The following is a 24,635-nucleotide window of genomic DNA, read 5'->3' on the forward strand; positions in this document are numbered from 1 at the left end:
GCTGTCCATAAGAATCAGATTCCATGTATATGGGATGCACATGTACCAAGAGTGGAATCTACATGGAGAATCATTTGAAGAACTACATAAGATAATTTTTAAAAAAGTGTTACACAGACATAAATAAGACTGAAGCAATTAACATGCTTTCATGCAGTCTAGTTGTATTTTTCTGATGAAAGCCAGCACTAAAATTGATCAAAAATTGGTTTCACAGATGTTGAAAAATGTGACCTACAGCTATCCATAGGTGTCCCTCTGCAATACAGAGGTAGACAAGACCAGATATAGGCTTTATATTACTATAAAGAAGTTACCACATGACCTGTGGGTGAACATTTTTCACACATCATTCACTCTCTCTCTCTCTCTCACCTATCAGTCCTTATCCTCAAAGAAAACTGTAACACCACTTTCAAAAGATGAGCCTGGGAACTTGAATTCATAACTTTGCTAGACACTAAAAATCATGGACTGAATAGAGAAATTGGATTCATGTCTCATTACAACAATCTGTCACTTTCTAACAACCCCTCACAGCTTTCCCTCCCCTCTCTTTCCTTTCTATGACTGGAGGGCATTAATAGGCCACTTCACCTTGAATGGTCTCTTGAAATGTGTGTTAACTACACATGCTAAACAAACTGTTCCACCTTTTGTTTGGCTGTGACACACCGAGTTAGTTTCCCAAACATGCAAAAGAACACTGTATGAGCTCAAAAGCTTGTTTCTCTAAAGTTGGTCCAATAAAAGGTATCACTTTACCCACCTTGATACCATAAAAAAATGCTAGCATTCTTTTATATATCAAAGAAGAAAAAAGGGCATAATTTTCACTTTTGAAGTCACCTTTAGCCAATAATGTTTCAAAAATAATCAATACATTCTCACGCCGGTGTATCTATCCCTCCCTCCCATCACCATGAAACTATTCACCATCAAGGCCTGGGCCAAAACAAATAAATGTGCTGTATCATTCTATAATTTTTACACACGGAAAATTATCAAGCAGCACTGTGGCATCCAATAAAGACAAAAAAATAAAAATGTTTCCATAGTTACTTCAGTTGCTTACTTATCTTATTTAGCAAAATGCCAGATTTCATGTTTAAAAGTAAAAGCTATTTGTATTATAGTTAAAAACAGCATTCGATGAGTGATCAGATTCTACTTTTGACTCAAACAAACCTGATCTTGTTACAATTTGCAAAAAATGAACTACTATTATACTTGTAGTTCATCTAGTTTTTCATCCTTGTGAAATTTGTAGACGAAATATATCTAAAGCTCAGAACCTAAGCCACACTCTCAAATACCATTAAATGCAGCTATTTACAGTTATAGAATATGGAAAAATTGTGCATACCTATCGTATCAGCTTTACTAAATCTTCGTGTCACAACATTGTTCATGTTTCCATTTTCACACAGCTTTAATTCTGTTAGATAGACTTCTACTTTGCAGTGCTTTACAAACATACCCTGTTCGACTACCTGAAAAAAACCCAAAAAACAACAGATCAGTGTCGACTATGAATCTAAATACATTTAGATACACATACTTACATGTAATTGTTTTTAGAAACCTCTTCAGGAAACTAAAAAACACAGTGAACATAAAAAGGTACAAATTATATTAAGCCAGTTATAAATGCCAAATATCAGAAATAAAATAATCGTAGAACATTTTTAGAAAACATTCAGTACCTGAAAAAGTTGAGTTTTCTGACAACTATTTCTTTTTCTGTGAATTGTATATGTACATGTTAATACTAAATATTATATATTTACCTATGATACAGGCGTGCATATAATCCAAATGTACATTAATAAAATCGGAAATTTTTCAGTTTTAAAATCTGTTTAGTCCGAGTTAGATCCTTGAAATATTAAAACTTTTTTTTACTAGTTACATATATTAAAACCATGACAGTTAGAAATTCCTTTTTTTTTTTTTCTTACTACCAATAGAACTTTAACTACTGTAACAATATATTGACAATTCTGGATATTATATAACACAGACTTTTTAAACAAATATCGTACATAAGCAAGAACTGCCAGCCAAGTCATTCATCTATGTTTTGATAGTGGATATATTCGTTTTTGGCTTCTTCCACGCAAGTTATTTTAAAATTTGTTCTTTACATGTTTACTTTGCAATATCCACTATCAAACAGAAAAGCAGCTAGGGAAACATGCAAATTAATCAAAGTAAAATCCAGAAAAAATATTCACAGTCACCTCTTAAATATATTTCCTTTTGATCCTTCAAAGTGTAACTGCAGTACTTAGTCATGTAGACTGTTCTGAAAATAGCCATCAACTTGATATATGATACATCAGACAAATACGGTAAAAAAGAAGGCACCAAATAATTGCTAGGAGGGATCTGCTTTACCAAACCTGCTTAAGAGCAAGCACTACAGGAAAAATATGCATCAATGAACTATTTACCTAGTGTTTAACAATTAGCCTTGAGCTGTAATGACTACCAACTGGTGTCAGTATTTAACTACAATGCATCTTAACACAAGTTTAAAATCTTATCTACACTGGGGTTTTTATATCTATGCAAGGGCTTCAGTGATGTAGACTGTGATTTGCTTTGATGCGGCTTACCCTTAGATTAAGGCAACGCTAAAGCATGAGCATAGCATTGACCATGCTCTGCTGTTTTATCCAAAAGAGCCACACTAGGCAACATCAAGAACCTAGTACGTTGCGATAATAATCTAAATTTGGGTACACCTCTTCAAAAGGTGAGTGGAGAACATGGCTGTAAAGCATACGGGATAAAAAAAAAAGTAAATAGTCAAATGAGGAGACTGCTTTCCAGCAGTCAAAGAAAAAGCACCCCCAACCCTTACAGAATGATTAAAGATGAAACAGGACAGAGAAATCAATGAACAAATGGAGGGGGGAGGGAGGAGAAATGAAGAAGATAAAGAGAGAAAATGTACCTGTAATTGTTGCATGAAGATACATTTCATCTGATTCCCACTAATGGGTCCAAATATTTGGGAGAATCTTGGCAAAATCTCTCTTTGAGCAACTCTAACCTAACAGTTCCAGAAGAGTGCAGTTGTGCTATTCTACTTAGACACTTATGTTATCCCTGGTACTCTATTGGTCAGTCCCTTCTAAGGACCCCCATAATAGTCACTGGTGAAAAAGGGGGGGGGGGGAATTAACAATGCAAAATTACAGAACCTTTCCCGAAGTGCAGAGGAAGGAGAGAAACTGTTCTTCTGCTGAAATGTATATGTTCAGACACTAATAATTATAGGTAAATCATCTCTGAAAATAAACATCCTGATGTATTCTTACTCTTACAAACTAAAGTTCCAAGGATGTTTCTTTAAAAATAAAATAAAAACAAAATAATAGGCAGGGCAGCAAGTAATGATAAATAAAAAGTTGAGTCCATTACATACAACAATTTCAATTTCTTGACCTCCATGCCTCTCACAAAAGAGAGGGGAATCCATGAAGCTGGCACTTGCCCATGAAAGGTGAGCTGTCAGCATTACAGACAGGTAAATTCTGTGTTCAAGGTCACTGAAGTCACAGTGAGGGCCTGCTGTGACAAACGTCCAAGCCTTAACCATAGAAGACTATCATCAGAAACAAGACTACAATTATAACCATTGACTACTACAAATTGAAAGTATTTCATATTGGGCAACTTGGAAACGGTCGCGGTAGCATAAATATATTAATACACCTTCAGTAACTGGTCCAGAATAAGCAGCAAAGAGTCCTGTGGCACCTTATAGACTAACAGACATATTGGAGCATGAGCTTTCGTGGGTGAATACCCACTTCGTCGGATGCATGTATCCAACGAAGTGGGTATTCACCCACGAAAGCTCATGCTCCAATACGTCTGTTAGTCTATAAGGTACCACAGGACTCTTTGCTGCTTTTACAGAACCAGACTAACACAGTTACCCCTCGGATACTTGGTCCAGAATAGGATGCCTTAAAATCACTGTCCTGAAAATCCAAATGCAATCTCCAAATTAGAAGAGACCACATCTTAGCTATCTTTTATATAAAATGGGAAGAAAAGCAATACTGTACGAGTACATACAAGAGTGGTTTGTGCCAAGGCTTTCTGGGCAAACTGTGCCTAAGGAATCAGCTCTCAAGCAGTCCCCAGATATGTCTGGGCCTGGAGGGAGGGCGTGCATATCCTGACTAATGTGTTCAGAACTTCAGCAGGACCAAAGGCCTCACTTCTGGCAGCAGAACAGTGCTTTGGTGCTAAAAACTGGGACACCATTAAAAGCAATTTGCTGAATAGAAGATATTATGAGTTTACTTATCACGTATGAGGAACCATCATGTGATCTACTGGTGCCAACTTTATTAGGTCTGGAACAGCTCTTCATTAACATTGAATTCACACTTCATAATTCAAAATTATAAAAGGCTAACCTTGTCTGATTTTTTATATTACAATTGTGAAAAGTACACCACAGCTAATAAAATTTAGATTTTTCAGCACTGTCTTACAAGATTATTTGCACTGAGAGTCACCAGCCTCTAAAGTTTAAGGCTTTCTTGAAAAATAACAGGATTCAGTTCAATGAAAAAATATCACCCATCCTTCTTCAGCTTTGTTAAGTTTTTTCATTCCTAAAAATCCAAATATTAAAAAAAGCCCAAATAGGTGACTGTATTAACTAAAACAATACTAGGTTGATGTATTTATTATGGACAAGACTTTGTGAGCTCCCAATATGCAGAACTCCAACTGATTTCAATAGGGCCACTAGCGTCTGCAGGACTATGTTTACGATAATCTTAGTTTCACAATGTTTAATTTTAGAGCGTACCTTGCGTGCTATTGGCTCCTGACCTTCCATCAGTGTGTACCAGCTAACTAGTTTATTCCAGCCTTCAGTTGGCAGAAGGATGTAGTCCAGCTCATCAATGAGATGCTCCTTGAGAGACTGAGAGTCACCATCTGAGAGAGAGAGAGAGATATTTTTAATCCATAGTTACGACCATGTTTGTTATCACTGGTGTTTTTGATGTACCGCTACATTAATACTGAAAATACCAATCAAAAATGTAATAATTAACTGTTTCTCAGAAATATACTCTTTTCTTGGTGTTTGAAATTCAATAGCCAAATAATGTTAACATTATGACTGAATGAAAGCACCAAGCTGTAATTTATAAATATTGGGGGGGAAAGCGATGTTTAGCAATGAAGTCTCCAATTTAAGGATGGCTGGACTGCCGTAGTTTATTTCTATTAATTGAAATGGATATATAATCCATAACCTTTCTGGACATGCAGTTTAGTCATCAAGATGGCACCCATCCTACATAGCACTTTGACATACAATAATGTTCTTATTGTAAAAAATAAATCCACAACACATGACACAGTCCTAGAAAAAGAGAAGTTACTTACCTTATACAGTAACTAGTGTTCTTTGAGATGTGTAGTCCCTGTCTATATTCCATTGTGACTGAGCATATGGCTCCATGTGCCTAAGACTGAAAGATTTTTGTGAGTCTCGTCCATTGATCAGAGCTTGAGCCCTTCTCTTCCTCATGCTCCTAACCACGGGCCTAAGGGTAGTTTGGACCAATGGCTTCTCAAGTTCCTTTTCTACCATATATCATATCGAAAGATCTGAAGCAGAGGGGGAGGAGAGCAGGAGAACGCAGATAGGGACCACATCTTGAAAAAACTCCAGGTACGGTACTGCACAACTTTCTTCTTCAAGTGTCGGTTCCTAAATGTATTCCACTGTGGGTAACTGATAAGCAGTGCTTATCGAGGAGGAGGGCACGATGACCTCTGTGATACTACTGACTGGAGTATTTCTGTACAGAGAAATGCATCAGCTGCAGACGCCTGCACTAACTCATGATGTCTTGAAAAGGTATGCCCTGAACCCCAAATAGCCACTTTACAGATTTCAGCCAGAGGAACACCTTGAAGGGAGACTACAGAGGCCACCTGGGTTCTAGCAGAGTGAGCTCTCATCTTGTGATAGAGGAATGTCTGTCAATTTGTACACAACAGAATGCATCTGAAATCCACCTGCAAAGTCTTTGGGAGAAAACTACTTCCCTTCTCCTTTGTTCTGTGAATGACATCAATAGTCCAGGTAATTTCCTAAATGGTCTTGTTTTTTGTAGGTAGAATGCCACAGCTCAATGGCTGTCCAGGGAGTGAAGCATTTGGTTTTCATTAGTGGCATGTGCTGTTGGGAAAAAAGAACGGAGATGGACTGCCTGATTCAGATGAAAATCAGAGATGATTTAAAGAATAAATTTAGGATGTTGCCTCAGAGCAATCAGGCCTTCCAAAAAAAAGTATCATGATCAAATGGATGAAGATAGAGTAGTTATCAATTAGAGAATGACAGGTGCTGATAGCTCCCTTATAGGGTCTCTTGGCACTTAAGTGAGAGACCGAAGGGAAGAAGATATTCCAATATGGTAGGCATGTTGGAGTCCTCTGCGGTTATCTAATGACTGTCAAGACCACGCTGAAAACCATTTTTGCACTCGCCTATGTGGCATTTTCTAGTGGACTCTTTTCTACTATTATTATGTATGGGCTGAATTACTTCAGAGCATGCATTTTTTAGATTTGACACCCAACCAGAAAACAGGCTGTCAGTTAGAAGAAAGCCAGATTGGGATGCTGACTCTGCCTCTGTCCTGGGTCTCAAGGTCTGGAAACTGATGTATGTGTGTATTGACATCTGAAGAAAGTTGGAAAACCACAACTGCCTGGGTCATTTGATAGCAATAAGAATGACCTTGTACCATTCTCCCCGATTTCCTTAGAACCTAATGTTAAGAAAAATTGATGGGAAGGTATACAACAGTTACTTTGACCAGGAAATTAGGAGTGCGTTTCCTCTGGAGTCTTGCCCTTGACCCCACTAGAGCAGTAGACTGCGTACTTCCTGTTGGTGGGATGCAAAAAATGTCCAAGGATGGGGATCCGCAATGGCAAAATGCATGCTGTGCCATGGAATTACGTAGCTCCCATGTGTGGTTCTAAGAGAAGGATCTCCTGAGGCTGTCGACTAAACGTGTTGTACATCTCTGGCAGATGTACTGCCAACAGGGTGATCCAGTGGCAAATACACTAGTTTCAAAGTTTTACAGCCTCTACAGATCTTGCTCCCACTTGTTTGTTGGTGTAGATCACTGTTGACACGTCTGACATCAGTTGAATATTTAGGGGCTAAATGAGGGGGTGAAAATGTTTGCATGAGTTGCATATTGGCCACAGTGCAAGCAGGCTTAGGTGAGTCCGGAAGTCCTGTGGAGATCATGCTCCTTGAGCTCTTTCAGGGGGGACACCAGCCTAAGAAGGGACACCTCCCCCACAACTCATTCTCCCACCCTGATAGAAACGCTTGCATCTCAGGCACATGAAGTACATGTGCACCTACAGTGGAATACATATGGGGACCAGCAGCCAAAGAACAACCAGAAGGTAGAGGAGACACCAGACAAGAAAATATGCAAGGAAGTTCCATTATCAGAAATACGTCTTTTAAATTTCAATTATGAAAGGGTTTTCTTTTGATTTAAAACATGTCATACAATATTACCAATTATATACATTCTACAAGTACATTAGACAATATACATTACATGTTACATTATAACGTTCTACAAATACATTAGAAGCAAGAGGAAGACCACGGACAGGGTAGGCCAGTTACTCAATGATGGGGGAAAAAAGAACAGAAAATATGGCAATGTCAGAAGTGCTTAATGACTTCTTTGTTTCAATTTTCACCAAGAAGGTTGGTGGTGATTGGATGTCTAACATAGTGAATGTCAGTGAAAATGAGATAGGATCAAAGGCTAAAATAGGAAAAGAACATGTTTAAAATTACCTAGACAAGTTATATGTCTTCAAGTCACCAGGGTAAGATGAAATGCATTCTAGAATACTCAAGGAGCTAAGTGAGGAGATATCTGAGCCATTAGCAATTATCTTTGAGAAGTCATGGAAGACTGGAGAGATTCCAGATGACTGGAAAAGGGGCAAATATAGTGCCAATCTATAAATAGGGAAATAAGGATAAGCCGGGAAATTACAGACCAGTCAGCTTAACTTCTGTACCCGGAAAGATAATGGAACAAATAATTAAGCAATTCGAGAACACCTGGAAAATAATAAGGTGATAAGTAACAGTCAGCACGGATTTGTCAAAAACAAATTGTGTCAAACCTACCTGACAGCTTTCTTTGACAGGGTAACCAGCCTTGTGGATTGGGAAGGAAAGAGGGAGGGGGAAGGCAGTAGATGTGGTATATCTTGACTTTAGTAAAGCTTGATACTGTCTTACATGACCTTCTCATAAATAAACTAGGTGGAGCTACTAGATGGAGCTACTATAAGGTGGGTGCAAAATTGGTTGGAAAACCATTCCCAGAGAGTAATCATCAGTGGTTCACAATCATGTTGGAAGGACATAACGAGTGGGGTCCTGCAGGGATCAGTTCTAGGTCCATTTTTGTTCAATATCTTCATCAATGATTAAGATTATGGTATAGAGAGTACACTTATAAAGTTCACGGATGATACCAAGCTGGGAGGGGTTGCAAGTGCTTTGGAGGATAAGATTAAAATTCAAAATGATCTGGACAAACTGCAGAAATGGTCTGAAGTAAATAGGATGAAATTCAATAAGGACAAGTGCAAAGTACTTCTTTGAGGAAGGAACAATCAGTTGCACACATACAAAATGGGAAATGACTGCCTAAGAAGGAGTACTGCAGAAAGGGATCTGAGGGTTATAGTGGACTATAAGAAAAATATGAGTCAACGATGTAACGCTGTTGCAAAAAAAGCGAACATCATTCTGGGATGTATAAGCAAGAATGTTGTAAGCAAGACACAAGAAGTAATTCTTCCACTCTACTTCAAACTAATTAGCCCTCAAACCCCCTGTTCCAGCCTGGAGCCCCCTCCTGTTTATATTCAAATGGCAGAAGTCTCATTAAAAGTATTGGTGAATAGAAATAACTTTAATATGTTCAATTAGTTGATAAATTCTAACTCTAGAAGTAGCTTTGTATGTGATGCGGCTCTCAAAATATTTTGGTCAAAGACAAAAACAAAAAAATGGCTCTTCTTTGAAAGGTTGCCGACTCCTGGTGTAGGTTATTACTGAACCTCAAACTGACCCCTCACTAGGAACATCCCTCCTGGATTGCATACAATCTTTCAACCCATTATGTATCTACCTTATAATAATTTAATCTAAACCATATTTCCCCAGTTTGCTTATGAGAATGTCATGTAAGACTGTGGCAAAGGCTTTACTGTAATCAAGATACTTCACATCTACTGCTTTTCCTATCCAACAGGCCAGTAACACTGTGAAAGAAAGAAATTAGGCTTGTTTGTCATGATTTATTTTTGACAAATCCATGTTGGCTAGACCTTATAACTAAGGATATCATTTTGTCGCGGAGGTCATAGATTCGGAGACTTTAACAGACCTCTGTGACTTCTAGCTCTGGCAGTTGTGCTCCCTCACCCCTGTGCGGTGGCTGAGCTTGGGCAGTCAGCCACCTCTTGCCCCAGCTGCAGCAAAGCAACAGCTATCAGACTTGGGTGGCACGGCTTGTGCAATCAGCCCTGTGCTGTGGCTTACATGATTTATTGTTTATTGCCTACGTCCTGCCTATGAATTTTAATAAAAATCCCCATGCCAAAATTTTAGCCTTACTTATAAACGCTAGGTGTATAAACCACTAGGTGCTTACTGTGACAGAGTCCAGAGAGACTCCCCAGTGAGAGAACAGGGCATTTGAACCTCAAATAATCAACAATTAGATGAATTGATTGTATACAATATTACAGTCATAAAAGTGTATTAAGTAATGTCTTATGAAAGTCTGTGACACCCTAGTGATTAATATGCATTGTGAAATGTATGCATTATCTCCATTTACTGAATTATGGATACCCACTGATATTATGCTTTAAAGTCTGTGATCAAACACAGATTTTCTCCTAAACAGGAGGGAAGATAGCCATCTTCGTGTCTACAATGTAAATTAAGCATTAGGGTATCAAACCAACATAAGACCCATTTTCATATCAAATAGCAGTGGGTGGGAAGTCAACAGGATGGAAGAACAGAAGGAAGCCTTCCTGCCTCTGATAACAGGGTAAATGAAATTTGTGAGATATAAGCAGAAACAGAAAGCGACTTTGGTATCCATCACTTGAGGAGCTGAAGGAGCCAGAGCTCTTGAAATCACAGAATGTTGGATCCTTCAGCTAAGAAGGCTGAAGTCTCTGGGAACAAAATATAGGTGAGATACCTGCTTGCGAAAGACTAACTGCTGAAATTAAATTTTACTCTTAGAAGCATATTTCTACTTCTGTTGGTTTGTAACCATGTCTATATTTATTACTTATACTTGGTATCACTTAAATCTATGACCTTTTGTTTAATAAACTTGTTTTACTTTTAATATAAACCAAATTCAGTGTTGAGATTGAAATAAAAGTGTTTGTCAACCCCAGTTAAATTAATGAGTTGTTGTTTACAAACTCTTTCAAGGAGCAACAAACTTTAATTCTGTGAGCGTTCCAGAAAAGGGCTGGATACAACAGGGCAGACATTTTTGGAGAAATTAGTTACTGGGCAGGTTTTGGGGTCACCATGCAAAAAGTAACTGGGTGATGGAAGCCAGGGTGTGACCTGCATACTTGTAAGCTGGCTGTGAGCATCAGGGCCACCTGTGTCTTCAGCATAGCTCTGAAGGCACCCAGAGTTGCACGGCATGGAGTGACAAGCCCTTAGTGGTCTGGGTTGAACCCCAAAGCATCACATTTAAAAAATTGTACAATAAGTTGTTCCAGTATCTTTCCATGTATTGAAGTTAGGTTAGCCAGCCTATATATAGCTCCCTGGGTCCTCATTGTTCCCCTTTTTAAAAGGCATATACTATGTCTGCCCTTGTTCAGTTTCTGAGACTTTGCCCATCCTTCATGAGTTCTTGAAGATAATTGCTAATGGTTCCAAGATTGCTTCAGTTAGTTCCTTAGATTCACTAAGATGAATTTCATCAGACCCTGATGATTTGAATACATCTAACTTACCTAAATATTTTTTAACCTGTTCTTTCTCTATTTTGGCTTGCATTCCATCATTCTTAAGCTTACTGTGAAATGCTCAGGGAGATTAGAGAGGCTCCAAATGCAGAAAACAATAGCAGCTGAGGATTTCAGCTGTCCTTGTACTGATTGGGTATGTGTCACTTCAGGAAGTGATGAGAGAGAAAACCTCTAGATACCACAAAAGACTGCTGGTTAGAGCAGCTTGTCCTGGAACCCAGAAGGAGAGAGAATTCTTGATTCAGTCCTAAGCGGAGCACAGGATCCGGTCCAGAAGGCAAATATAGCTGAACTGCTTGGTAATAGTGACCATAAGGTAATTAAATTTAACATTTGTTGGAGAGGGGAAGTGCTAAAGGAATCTCCCACAGTAACATTTAACTTTAAAAGGGGGAACTACACAAAAATGAGAAGGCTACTTAAATGGAAATTAAAAGAAATGGTCGCCAGGCTGAAATCTCTGCAAACTGCACAGAGACTAAAATGCCATAATAGAGGCACAAACTAAATGCATACCCCAAATAAAAAATTACCAAGCAGTAAGAGGAACAAAAAAATGCTACCATGGCTAAACAGTGGAGTAAAAGAGGCAGTTAGATGCAAAAAGGAATCCTTCAAAAATTCGAAGTCAAATCTTAGTAAGGAAAATAAAAAGGAGCAAAACTCTGGAAAGTCAAGTATAAAAGGAAGGCCAAGAAAGAATTTGAAGACCAACCAACAAAAGACAAAAGCTAACAGCAATAATTCTTTTAACTACATCAGAAGCAGGAAGCCTGCCAAACCATCAGTGGTGCCACTGGAAGATCGATGAGCTAAAGGAGCACTGAAGGAAAACAAGGCTGTTGCAGAGAAGCTAAATGAATTCTTTGCATTGGTGTTCGCAGCAGAGAAATATGGGGGAGATACCCCCACTCGAGCAATTCATTTTAGGTGACAAATCTGAGGAACTGTACCAGATTGAGGTGTCAATAGAGGACATTTTGGAACAGGTTGATAAATTAAACAGTAATACATCACCAAGAGCAGATGGCATTCACCATACAGGAAATTGCAGACTAGCTGTGGTATGTAATCTGTTGGTTAAATCAGCCTCTGTACCTGATGACTGGGGAATAGCTAATGCAGTGGTCCCCAACCTTTGTCGCCAGTAGCACATTCATGTTTTCAGAAGAGTATGGCGGGCATCAACAATTTTTCAAGGCTTATTTTGTATTTGCACATTATATAATATGAAAAACTTGATATTTAATATTACATAATATATGAATCCATAAGATAAAAAAGGTAATTGTACATGTAAAAGGTATTAAATTATTCATCAATTACTCTTTCACCTCACCACGTGAATTTGCTTTTTATCTACCTATAAGAAAAATTAAGGAGTTTTTACAAAATAAATATCAGTCTTCATCTTATTTATTTTAAAAAAGTAAAACATTGTTGAACTGCTGGTCCAAATATATTTATTATTCTTACTTTAACATAGATAGCCAGTTATGGTTAATTAAAAATATTCTTTGTATTGTTACTTGTATCTGTATTCCAATAAACAAACAAACAAACATGAAAAAAAGTTAAACACAAGTTAATCATATGTGCTCATCAGCACTTAAAGGAAAATAGGTATCATTAATTCACATGATTTTTCTAATAAAGTCAGTGTGATTTTTGGCAATGCATTTCTTCAGCCAATTTTTCATAGTTGGGAGAGTAGAATGATATTTCCATTCGTAAGCAATCATCAAGATGGGCATCTGTAAGCTGAGATCTGTATTTTGATTTTATGATGTTCACTGTTGAAAACAGAACTTTCCACAGATAAATGGAACCAAAATAAGATTTTATTTTGTATGCTACATTTTTTAAGGTAGGAAACTTTTTTCGGTCAACCAGATTCCAAAAGTTTTCATCTGGTGCGCAGGATTTTAGAACAACATCATTTTGAAGATCCAAAATCTCCAGTTCCACGTCTTCTGTTCTTACTTGAATGAGACTTGCAATGCAGCCATTTCTGTTACCACTATTTGGCAAGTAAAAAGGATTCACAAGAAAAGCAACTACAGGCTCAATGATGGAGAACTGTTGAAATCTCTTTTCAAATTGTTCCAGAACTGTTTGAATGTGGATAACAAATGGTGATGGGTTAAAATCACTGTCACAAACCATTTTTTTCATACTTGGGAAATGTTCAAGAGACTTCGTCTTCATGTGAGACATTCACAAGATCAGTTTTGCTTTGAATGATTTTACATTTGAGCCACATGTTTGTCTTTTCCCTGGAGCTCAAATTTAAAACGTTCAATTTGTCACTGATGTCGGCAAGAAAAGCCAAGTCCATTAACCAGCTGGAGTCTTCTAGTTGCTTGAAGTTTTGATTTGTGGACTTCAGAAAATTCTTTGATCTCTTCTATTAGCCTTAAAAAACGTGCAAGAACTTTACCTTTGCTCAGTCATCGTACTTCTGTGTGCAAGATAAGATCAGATTGTTTATCATGAACATCTTCCAACAGGGCCTTAAAAAAAAGTCAGTGTTGCAAAGGTTTCGCTTGAATAGAGTTAATTATTTTAATAACGATATTCATGACGTGTTGAAAAAAGAGAGAACTTTGACACACAAAGCTTCTTGGTGGATAATGCAATGATAAGACAAAGTTCGGAGAGGATTCATTCTTCTTACAGAGCGCAATGAATCCATTGGTGCTGCCCATCATTGCTGGTGCCCATCAGTGGTGATCGCAGACAGCTTGTGTAGTGGCATACTAATTGATGATGCATATGATTTGAATAAATTATTGATGTCCTCACCCTTTGTTCGCCCTTTCATAGGCAATACTTTTAGTAACTCTTCTTTTACGGTGAAGTCACTAAATACCATCCTCATCATAACTGCCAACTGCACTGTATCCGATATATCTGTCGACTCATCGAATTGCAGTGAAAACCAGTCACATATTTCCAAGTCATCCTTTAGCTGAGTTTGCATGTCGCTTGAAATTGCATGTATCATCCTCGTAACTGTGTTGTCTGATAACTGTAAGTCTCATATTGCCGACAAAATCTCATCCTTGTTAGGAAATCCTGGAAACAGGCGATCAGCACCCATCAAAAATGCTTCCTTCAACAATTCACCATCTTGAAAGGGTTTTTTCTTCTTTGCGAGCAGATGAGCAATTTTAAAGGAAGCAATAGTAGCACCTTTAGTCTTTACCTCTTGTCTAGTGAAAACAGATTGCTAGGCAGATAGGTTTGATTTGAGTTGATTAATTTTCTTCTCTCTCAACTCAGATTTAAGTGGATGGCTAATGTCAAAAGAGCCGCGATTAGTTTGGAAATGGCGTTTGACATTATGTTTTTTCGGCACTGCAACAGAACTCCCGCACAATAAGCAAACACATTTCCTTTTATTTTCAATAAAGCAATAGGATTCTTCCCACTCTGGGTTAAAATAATATGTACGTTGTCTTTTATTTGAACCACTCATTTTGGAGCAAAATGTTAAAAAAAATAATAAGTTGCAAAGCACAAGAAAACAGCAGTATCAGTGTCGGAAGAATACTCACACACAGGGCCGGCTCCAGGCACCAGTGGAGCAAGCAGGTGTCTGTGGCATCACATGCTGCGGGGCAGCATTCAGTCCATTCTGCAGAGGTGGAGCGTGTTTTTTGTTTTTGTTTTTTGGCGGCAGTTCTGGGCACGGCAGCAAGAAGCTGTGAGGACAGAGAACACCAGCGCCCGCAGCCTGCAACCTCAGAGTACTCTGTCCCCAGCAGGCGCAGGGCCCTGGCTTCTCTCCCCTGCTGGGCACTAGGCAGGCCCCAAGCCTGCCAGCCGGTGCCTGCAGTGCTGGAGTTCTCTGTTCCCAGCAGGCACAGAGTCACAGCTTCTCTGCAGCCCTGGAGTTCTCTGTCCCCGGCAGGTGCGAGGCCGCAGCTTCTCTGCAGCCCTGGAGTTCTCTGTCCCCGGCAGGTGCGAGGTCGCAGCTTCTCTGCGGCCCCAGAGTTCTCCATGCCCGGCAAGCTCGGGGCCACGTCTTCTCTTTTTGAAGCTGGAAAGAAGCCACGGCCCCGCGCTTGCTGGGGATAGAGAACACCAGCGCCCACAGCCCCGGAGTTCTCTGTCCCTGGCCGGCGCGAGGCTGTGGCTTCTCTCCGGCTGAGCCGCAGCCCCGCACCTGCCGGGGACAGAGAGCACCGGCGCCCGCAGCCCTGCAGTTCTCTGTCCCCGGCAACTGCAGGGCCGCGGCTTCTTTCTCCTGCTGAGCACTGGGCGGGCCACATAAATGCCCCGGCAGGCGTCATGGCGCCCGCAGGCATTGCATTAGGGACCACTGAGCTAATGCAATGCCAATTATTAAAAAAAGCAATGCTGACAATTACACATCAGTACGCCTATCTTCAGTACCAGGTAAATTGGTTGAAACTATAGTAAAACAAAACAAAAAAAACTCTCCGGAATTATCAGACACATAGAAAAACACAATATGTTGGGGAAGAGTCAACATCGCTTTTGAAAGGGAATTCATGCCACACCAAACTATTCAAATTCTTTGAGGAAGTCAACAAGCATGTGGACAAGGGTGATCTAGTCAAATATATGTAGACTTTCAAAAGGCCCACACCAAAGGCTCTTAAGCAAACTATGAGGTCATGGGATAATAAAGAAAGTCCGCTCATGGATCAGTAGTTGGCTAAGAGATAGGAAACAAAGGATAGGAATAAAAGGTCAGTTTTTACAATTGAGAAAGGTAAATAGCTGCATCTCCCAAAGGATCTATACATACAAAATGACAGAGTCTAAATTAGCTGTTACCATTCAAGAAAGCGGTCTTGGAGTTATTTTCAGAGAACTATCCATGATATCAGTTCAGTGTGCAGCGGCAATCAAAAAAGCTAAGAGAATGTAAGGAACCATTTGGAAAGGAATAGATAATAAGACAGAAAATATCGTAATGCTACTACACAACTACACGATAGTCCCACACCTTGAATACTGCATGCAATTCTGGTTGTCCCATATCAAAAAAAGATATATTAGAAAAGGTGCAGAGAAAGGCAACAAAAATGATTAGAGGTATGGAACAGCTTCCATATGAGGAGAGAGAAAAAAGATTTCAACTGTTCAGCTTGGAAAAGAGACAACTAAGGGGGCATAGTATAGAGGGCTATAAAATCATGAATGATATGGAAAAAGCAAACAGAGCAGCGTTATTTATCCCTTCACATAACACAGGACTTAAGGATCACCCAATGAAATTAACAGGGAACAGGTTTAAAACAAACAAAAGGATGTATTTCTTCACACAATGCATAGTCAACCTGTGGAATTCATTCTTACGGGATGTTGTGAAGGCCAAAAGGTATAAACAGGTTCAAAAATGAATTAGATAAGTTCACCGAGAATAGTTCCATCAACGGCAATTACCCAAGATAGTCAGAGATGCAACTCCATGCTCTGGGTATACCTACAACTCCAACTGCCAGAAGCATCTGCCATGGTCAGAGACAGAATACTGGGCTAGATAGAGCATTGTTCTGACCCAGTATGGCTGTTCCTTTGTTCTTAACTACAGTGATGCTACTGCCCCAGTTACAAATCATCTTCCTTCCTCCTTCTGAGTGAGCAAAAACAGACAACGTGGAAAGAATGAAGTAGCGGCAACTTACCTTAATCTTGCAACAGCTGCTCCCCACTGAGCGAAAAATATATAACTTACCAGAGGCACTATTCAAAACCACAAGTTTAAAATAAAACTGCATAAGGCAGAGGTCCCCAACCTTTTTGAGGCCAGTAGCACATTCATGTTTTCAGAAGAGTGTGGCGAGCACCAACAATTTTTCAAGGCTTATTTTGTATTTGTACATTAAATAATATGAAAAACATCATATTTAATATTCTTCCCATTCTGGGTTGAAATAATATGTATATTGTCTCTTATTTGAACCACTCATTTTGGTGCAAAATGTTAAAAAAAAATAAATTGCAAAGCACAAGAAAACAGCAGTATGAGTGCAGGAAGAATACTCACATACAGGGCTGGCTCCAGGCACCACTGGAGCAACCAGGTGCCTGTGTTAGAACATGCTATGGGGCAGCATTCGATCCATTCTGCAGAGGCCAAGCGGATTTTTTTTTTTTTTTTTTTTTTTTTTTGGGGCAGTTCTGGGAAGTACAGGGAGAAGCCTGAGAGAAGCTGCGCAGCCTGCAACCCCCGAGTACTCTGTCCCCAGCAGGTGAGGGGCCCTGGAATCTCTCCTCTGCTGGGCACTAGGCGGGCCCCGTGCCTGCCTGGGACAGAGAACACTGGTGCTTGCAGCCCTGGAGTTCTGTGTGCCCAGCAGCCCCGGAGTTCTCTGTGCCCGGCAGGCGCAGGGCCATGACTTCTCTTCTTGAAGCTGGAAAGAAGCTGCAGCCCCACACCTGCCGGAGACAGAGAGCACCAGCACCCGCAGCCCTGGAGTTCTCTGTCCCCGGCAACCGCAGGGCAGCGGCTTCTTTCCCCTGCTGAGCAATAGGCGGGCGCACATAAATGCCCGGGCGGGCGCCACGGTGCCCACGGGCACCACGTTGGGGACCATTAGCATACGGGATATAAATCCTCATGCTTCTGAGCATAAGCCAAATCACCACCTGCCTGGGATTAGGTAGAACTGTTTAATTTTTGTATTGCAGGGAATCATGGCTGCATGGGGCAGTGTTGCATCTTTTTCTGAAACATCTGGTACTGGTCACTGTCAAACACAGAATACTGGTCTAGACCAGGGGTTCTCAGCCTTTCTGTAGAGACCCCCCTCTGTCCCTCGAACATACTATAAAAACTCCATGGCCTAGCTGTGCCACAACAACTGTTTTTCTACATATAAAAGCCTGGGTTGGCATTAAGGAGTAGCAAGCAGGGCAGCTGCCCAGGGCCCCATGCCACAGGGGGCATTGCAAAGGTAAGCTGATTAGGGTTCGGCTTCAGCCCCACATGGTAGGGCTCAGAGCCCCAAGCTGCAGTTCAGTGTGACAGGGTTTTGGCTTTCTGCCCTGGGTCCTAGCGAGTCTAACACCAGCCATGCTTGGTGGACCCCATGAAACCTGCTTATGAGCTCCTAGGGGACCGCGGACCCCTGTCTGAGAACCACTGGATCTAGACCTACCATTGCTCTGATATATTATGATACTTCTTATGAAGAAGGGGATCTTTAACATTACACAACCTACCAAGCAAAGATAACTGAATAGAATTACATATTTTTTGTGTGCGTGTGAGAAAAAAAAATCACAGTTCACTATGAGGTTACGCTATACTTTTCTGAAGCCACTGAAAGTGACAAATTTATACCACCATAAATTACTACGATCAGTAATAATTGTAATAGTATCCGTTTTTATAAACTATTTTTGTTAAATTGATCCTAATTTAGGCAGTGATAAAGGAATGTTAAATTATCACATTTTCATTTTGGAAACTTCTTTAGACAGTCATAGAACCGTACAATGCATCTTGCTCATGTGCTCAGAGGTCATTGCAATAAGGTCTTAGGGTTTGTTTACATGAGGAAGATGCACCAGTTTAACTAAGCACACTGCTACACTGCACACTGCTTTTGGCAGCATGTAGAGTAACTACGCATGTAGGCCCCCTAGCACATGTATAATTAGCAGTGAGACATGGTTTAAATGGGTAAAGACAAACCTGAAGGATGTGGGCATGTAAGTACATACCCTACATGGCTCTCTATTCGTCCAAGCCATGCCTCCCTGTCTTTGCTGATATTTTTAGCAGTATAACATTCTGCTGCATCCCCACTGCTGGAGCCTTTCCCCTGCGCAGGAAAAGAATTGCAACAGGGAAAGATTCTGGCAAGGCGAGGCAATGGGGAAAAGCCTGGGCAGTTCTCCATTGCAGAGCCTTTCCCTGCTGCATGGAAAGACTCTGATGGGGATGAAAGGCTCTGCCAGCTCCCTGCCGTTGGAGCCTGCCCCCAACACAGGAGCAGTGGGAAAAGGGTTTAATATAGAGATATGCCTATCTCATAGAACTGGAAGGGACCTTGAAAGGTCATCAAGTTCAGACCCCTGCCTTCATTAGCAGGACCAAGTACTAATTTTCCCCCAGATTCCTAAGTAGCCCCCTCAAGGACTGAACTCACAACCCTGGGTTTAGCAGGCCAATGCTCAAACCACTGAGCTCTCTCTCCCCCTAGTCAGCACCCCACTGCTGGAGCCTTTACCCACGGAGGGTGAAAGGCTCTGGCACCACAGAGCTGCTAAAGCTTTCCCCCCACAATGTCTCCCCCATGCCAGAGTCTTTCACTGACATGTGTAGCTACACCCTGCAGTGTGGACACAGCAGTCTTTTCACAGAGACTTGTAGCTACATGTACCCTAAACGCTGCTGCCAGTGATGTGTAGTGCAGACACAGCCTCAAGGTGTAATTTTAAAACAATTTAGTTTATGCCAGTGCAAAAGGCTGTGTGAACTTCAGTTCTGCTTAAGTCAATTAGGAATCAACTTAAGCAAAATGAAATAAGCCTGTTTTAAATTAAATTAGAGTGTACACACAGCATTTGGCACTTGTTTAAAAATGTTTTACGTAGAAGCAGTGCAACTTCTGCACATATACAAGGGCTTATATTACTGAACTTGCACTGAGTTTATCAACCTCTGTGGCTGACTCAATGCTACCCTTAAGCTAAGCAGACAGAAAATCAAAAGAACCTTACATGTTATCAAATACTGATATTACTATAACAGAGGCCACAGCTAGTATTATAACAATCCAATTTATGAACTGTAATAAAGCATTAAGAATATGGGTACCTGTCACTGTCTGAACAAACTATGTTTACATTAACTAAATGTTAATAAAGATACATTGTTTTTGTAAGCAAAAGTTACCAAAGATACATATATAAAAAACTGTTTAAGAAATTCATAGTGGGATGTATTACTGCAACAGAGTAAAATTGTATCAATGAGAACAATGATTACTGAACTAAAAGTTTAAGTTTACATCTTTATTCCATGTAAATATTAATAAATTACCTTTGAGAAGTCCAGAATTATCAATGGGACCAGGGTACACATTCTGATCTCCCATCTGGTATTTGTCCCAGCTGTCAAACCCAACATATTTTTTCCACTGTTTGAACCAGCGACTATCCACTAAATACCTTGAAAAGAGAAAACAGAGAATTACTGGCAAAATTTGAAGCATGGTTTTAGTACTTTAATATAACTGACATAAAATAAGGTAGGATAGTTGCATGTGAATTACTCTGATTTAAAGGGCACCATCTATCGGAAATCTTAAAAATGTGCGTCTCTCTCTCTCTCTCTCTCTCTCTATATATAAAAATGCACTGGCAGATATCTAAAGTCACCCTGCCAATCACCCCTCAGGCCCCCAATCTCTCTTAATTTTAGGAAGATTAAGCATTACAACAGCATTTTCAAATTTTCAGACTCAGGTAACTTCCAGTTTGAATTGTACTTTACACAGAACTCAATTTTTCACCTAATGAAGTAAAGGCAAAATTCCCACTGACCCATAGTGCAGTCAGTTGAAAAATATGGCAGTTCTGCAGAGATTGGACGTGTCAAGCATTATTACACACACATGCAAAGCATTACAATTGTCAGCTTGGATTTTTTCTGCTTCATGCAATTCCCAAACCTGATTTAGTAACTTTTAAAACTGATGCTTTTAAAGGTCCATGAAACTTATTATTTCCTCCAAGGAGGAATCCATGCAACTGGCCAAAGAGAAAACACAAGATGAAAATTATTAATCCCTCCATAACCGATTTCTTCCACAGTGCAGTCTGCTTGATTCCACCCATCTTTTTTAAAATTAGCAAAATTTATAATACAAGACAAAAAAAAACCCTCTATAAAATCAGTACAAGTGATAAATAAAACAATGTAAAACTTTAGAGCTTACAAGTCCACTCAGTCCTACTTCTTGTTCAGGCAGTTGCTCAGACAAACTAGTTTGTTTACATTTGCAGGAGATAATGCCACCTGCTTTCTGTTCATGTCACCTGAAAGTGTTCACATGCCACTGTCGTAGCTGGTGTCACAGGATATTTACATGCCAGATGCGCTCAAGATTCATATGTCCCTTCATGCTTCAACCACTATTCCAAAGGACAGGTTTTGCTCAATAACAATCAAAAGCAGTGTGGACCAACACATGTTCATTTTCATCATCTGAGTCAGATCCCACCAGCAACAGATTTTCTGTTTTGATGGTTCAGGTTCTGTACCCGTATCAGAGTGTTGCTCTTTTAAGATTTTTGAAAGCATGCGCCACATCTGATCCCTCTCAGATTTTGGAAGGCAGTTCAGATTCTTAAACCTTGGGTCGAGTGCTGTAGCTATCTTCAGAAATCTCACATTGGTACCTTCTTTGTGTTTTCTCAAATCTGCAGTGAAAGTGTTCTTAAAATGAACTACATGCACTGAGTCATCATCCGAGTCTACTATAACATGAAATATATGGCAGAATGTGGGTAAAATAGAGCCGGAGACATACATTTGTGACTGAAGAACTTGAGGGAGAATTGTAACTAACTTTTTTTCTTTTTTTTTTAAATGAGCATCATCAGCATGGAAGCACATCCTCTGGGATGGTGGCCGAAGCATGAAGGGGCATATGAATGTTAAGCACAGGGGTTCTCAAACTGGAGGTCAGGACCCCTCAGGGGGATGCAAGGTTATTACATGGGGGGGGGTCACAAGATGTCAGCCTCCACCCCAAACCCCGCTTCGCATCCAGCATTTATAATGATGTTAAATATATAAAAAAAGTTTTTAATTTATAAGGGCGGTTGCACTTAGAGGCTTGCTATGAGAAAGGGGTCACCAGTACAAAAGTCTGAGAACCACTGATCCAAAGAAGCTTCTTTATTCAACAAGGAAAAACAGGAATTTGAACAACATAACAGAACTGGGAAAAAATGTACTAAGATGACAAATTGTACCAGCAGGGCTGGTGCTACTCTCCACTCCTCCAGCCTGTTATTGCTCAACCTCTATTCTCCCTTTCAGTCTTCAAGTCTTTCCACTCTGATGCCCAAAGAGCAGTCAGCCAGGCAGTGTTCAACACATTTAAAACAAAAATCAAACATTTTCTACACAGCCACAGCACTCATCTCCTGTCTTGATTAATGTAGCCTCTACATTAGCACCCCCTCCACTCATTTCTTTTTTTCTTCAGGAGATGCAAAATGCTGTCCTAAGGCCATCATTTTGACTACATCATGCTGTTCCTACTTGTATTCAGAGCCCAATAGCTCCCATTTTGCCATCACGTTAAATTTAAGGTTTTTGTGAATCCCTTAAAATACTTCCACACTGCAGTTAAAAACACGCAACTGGGCCATGCCGACTGACTCAGGCTAAGGGACTATTTAACTGTAGTGTAGACATTCTAGTCAGGCTAGAGCCTGAGCTCTGGGACATCCCCAGCCCCCAGCACGGGGTCCCAGAGCTTGGGCTTGGCATCTACACTACAATTAAACAGCCCCTTAGCCCACGCCAGCTGGCACGGGCCAGCCATAGGCGTCTAAATGCAGTGCCAACATACTCTTAAAGGCCCATCATAACTTCACCCGACTTTTTTACCCTTGTCTTTGGAAAACTTTGATAATTCCAGAACTGCTCCACCAGTTCTGCCAACCTTGAGAATCTTTTTGTCAATTTAAATCAAATCTTTTTCCCTCACTTGGTTCCCCACATTGCCTATAAACAGAACATTATCCTGAGCTGGCATACAAACCCACTGTCCTTTCCTCATTCACTTCAACTTCCTAAAATGCAACTTCTTCCATAATGTTTACAAGAAACTAGCTAGCTAAGCCATCTACTTATCTGTTATCATATGAATGAACCAGGTATGCTGTGATTCTCCAACCTTGAAGTAAACATTTTTTCTGGGAAAAGGCCGAGGAAGGAGGCGGGGTGAGGGAGGCAAGCTAGGAAACTTTAATGAAATAGAAAGCATGACATATTATGCAATACATGCTGCATGCCTATTCACTCCTCAAACATAAAAACATTGTCAAAACTGAAAAGCATGTAAGTAAAACACACGCAATAAATGGAGTCCCCAGTCTACTGACTACTTTCAAACTTTCCTTTCTTTTGCATCTGTTAGATATCAGTACACTCTGAGCAATCATTGATGCTGAGCTGGCCAAACAGGAATTCAGATCTTTTAAAAATTGACAAAATTCTGAATTCAGTGGTCCTGTTGGTGAGATAAGAGGGGACTGTATGCACAGGGGTTGGGTGGATGGGGGAGCAGCTCCTTGCACAGGGATCCCTGCCCCTGCAGCTGAGGCACAATTGGTGCAGGAAATGAGTGATGTGGGAGGGCAGGGGGAGTTTGCAGAGCTTCCTGCAGCTGAGGAAGAAATCTGGGTGTGGAGTCTGACCCAGTGCTGGATGCCATGCCAGGGAAGAGGAAGTCCCATCCTCCCTAGCAAAGCCGGGACTAGCAGCTGATCCTGGTCAGGATAGGAGCCATCAGCCAAGTCTTCCCCAGGCCCACCCTCTGCTCCACAGTGATTTACCTCTCTGCTGGCTGCCCTGGGCACTAAAAAATACTGATGTGGACGGTCGCATGACTGCTCTTGTGGCTTTCCTTTTCTCCCCTCACCGGAAAGTCATTTTTTCTGCAGGGAAGCAAAGGAATCTGTGGGGGACATAAATTCTATGCATGTGCAGTGGTACAGAATTCCCCCAGGAGTAAACTTCCTGTGGTTCTCATTTTAGATGTAGAATGCATCTGCAGAAATGCATTCTTCCACTGTATGTTACAAAGTGACTTCTCCCATTCAATCATCCATCTTGCATTAAAAACCATAATGGTTTTTAATTCTCCCTCAAATTTTCACTTTAATTCTACATCTGTAGTATTTGGTAATGGAACTGAAAGCTGAATGTGTCTTGTTGTATACCTGAAGTGCAGTACTTAAAATGGTTTGGTTAAATTACTCATTTTGCGCTAGCATAGCTCTCAACCTTCAAATCTGCCAGTGTGTGACACTAGCAATCAAAACGTGCAATAAATGACCCAAGTGTGGAATACCTGTATTTTGCTGTGTTTCGTACCACAGTTTACAGATTATAAGCATTTTATACTACAAAATCCGTTTTAATTGTGCAAAATATTAAAAAAAAATATCAGGAAAACAAATTCTATCAGATGAAACCATTAGGTCTCCCACACAAGTCATTAGAATTTGAATCCTGTACCTTCAGATCTCGGGCACACACTTCTACCTTTTGAACTACACTAGTAAGTTACCTTTCCGGTAGATCAGTTCTGGAAGGGGATTTTAGCAAATAGTTTCCAACTATCAACCAACTCTTTTAAAATTCATGGATGCAAGATATGCTAGCTCAGTGGTTAGAGCATTGGCCTGCTAAACCCAGGGTTGTGAGTTCAATCCTTGAGGGGGCCATTTAAGGACCAGGGACTTAAAAAAAAAAAAAAAGTCTG

General features: G+C 40.3%; 1 protein-coding gene across 11 annotated transcripts in view; it reads right to left on the bottom strand.

The window, feature by feature from the left end:
• The window catches only part of USP15 (ubiquitin specific peptidase 15), a 132,517-nt gene that overhangs the window by 91,159 nt on the left and 16,723 nt on the right, over positions 1 to 24,635 (bottom strand). For all 11 annotated transcript variants that reach the window (XR_003998506.1, XR_003998507.1, XR_003998512.1 and 8 more), the window contains exons 2-4: positions 20,171 to 20,298; positions 4,844 to 4,974; positions 1,367 to 1,493 (exon numbers count right to left, since the gene is read on the bottom strand). Coding sequence is in view for 4 of the 11 variants with exons in the window: in XM_030548865.1 (XP_030404725.1) it covers positions 1,367 to 1,493; positions 4,844 to 4,974; positions 20,171 to 20,298 (386 nt within the window). In the remaining 7 variants the exon portion in view is untranslated. The remainder of the gene's footprint in view (positions 1 to 1,366; positions 1,494 to 4,843; positions 4,975 to 20,170; positions 20,299 to 24,635) is intronic.

This window comes from Gopherus evgoodei, chromosome 1 (genome assembly GCF_007399415.2).
Source record: "Gopherus evgoodei ecotype Sinaloan lineage chromosome 1, rGopEvg1_v1.p, whole genome shotgun sequence".
NCBI classification, from domain to species: Eukaryota; Metazoa; Chordata; order Testudines; family Testudinidae; genus Gopherus; species Gopherus evgoodei.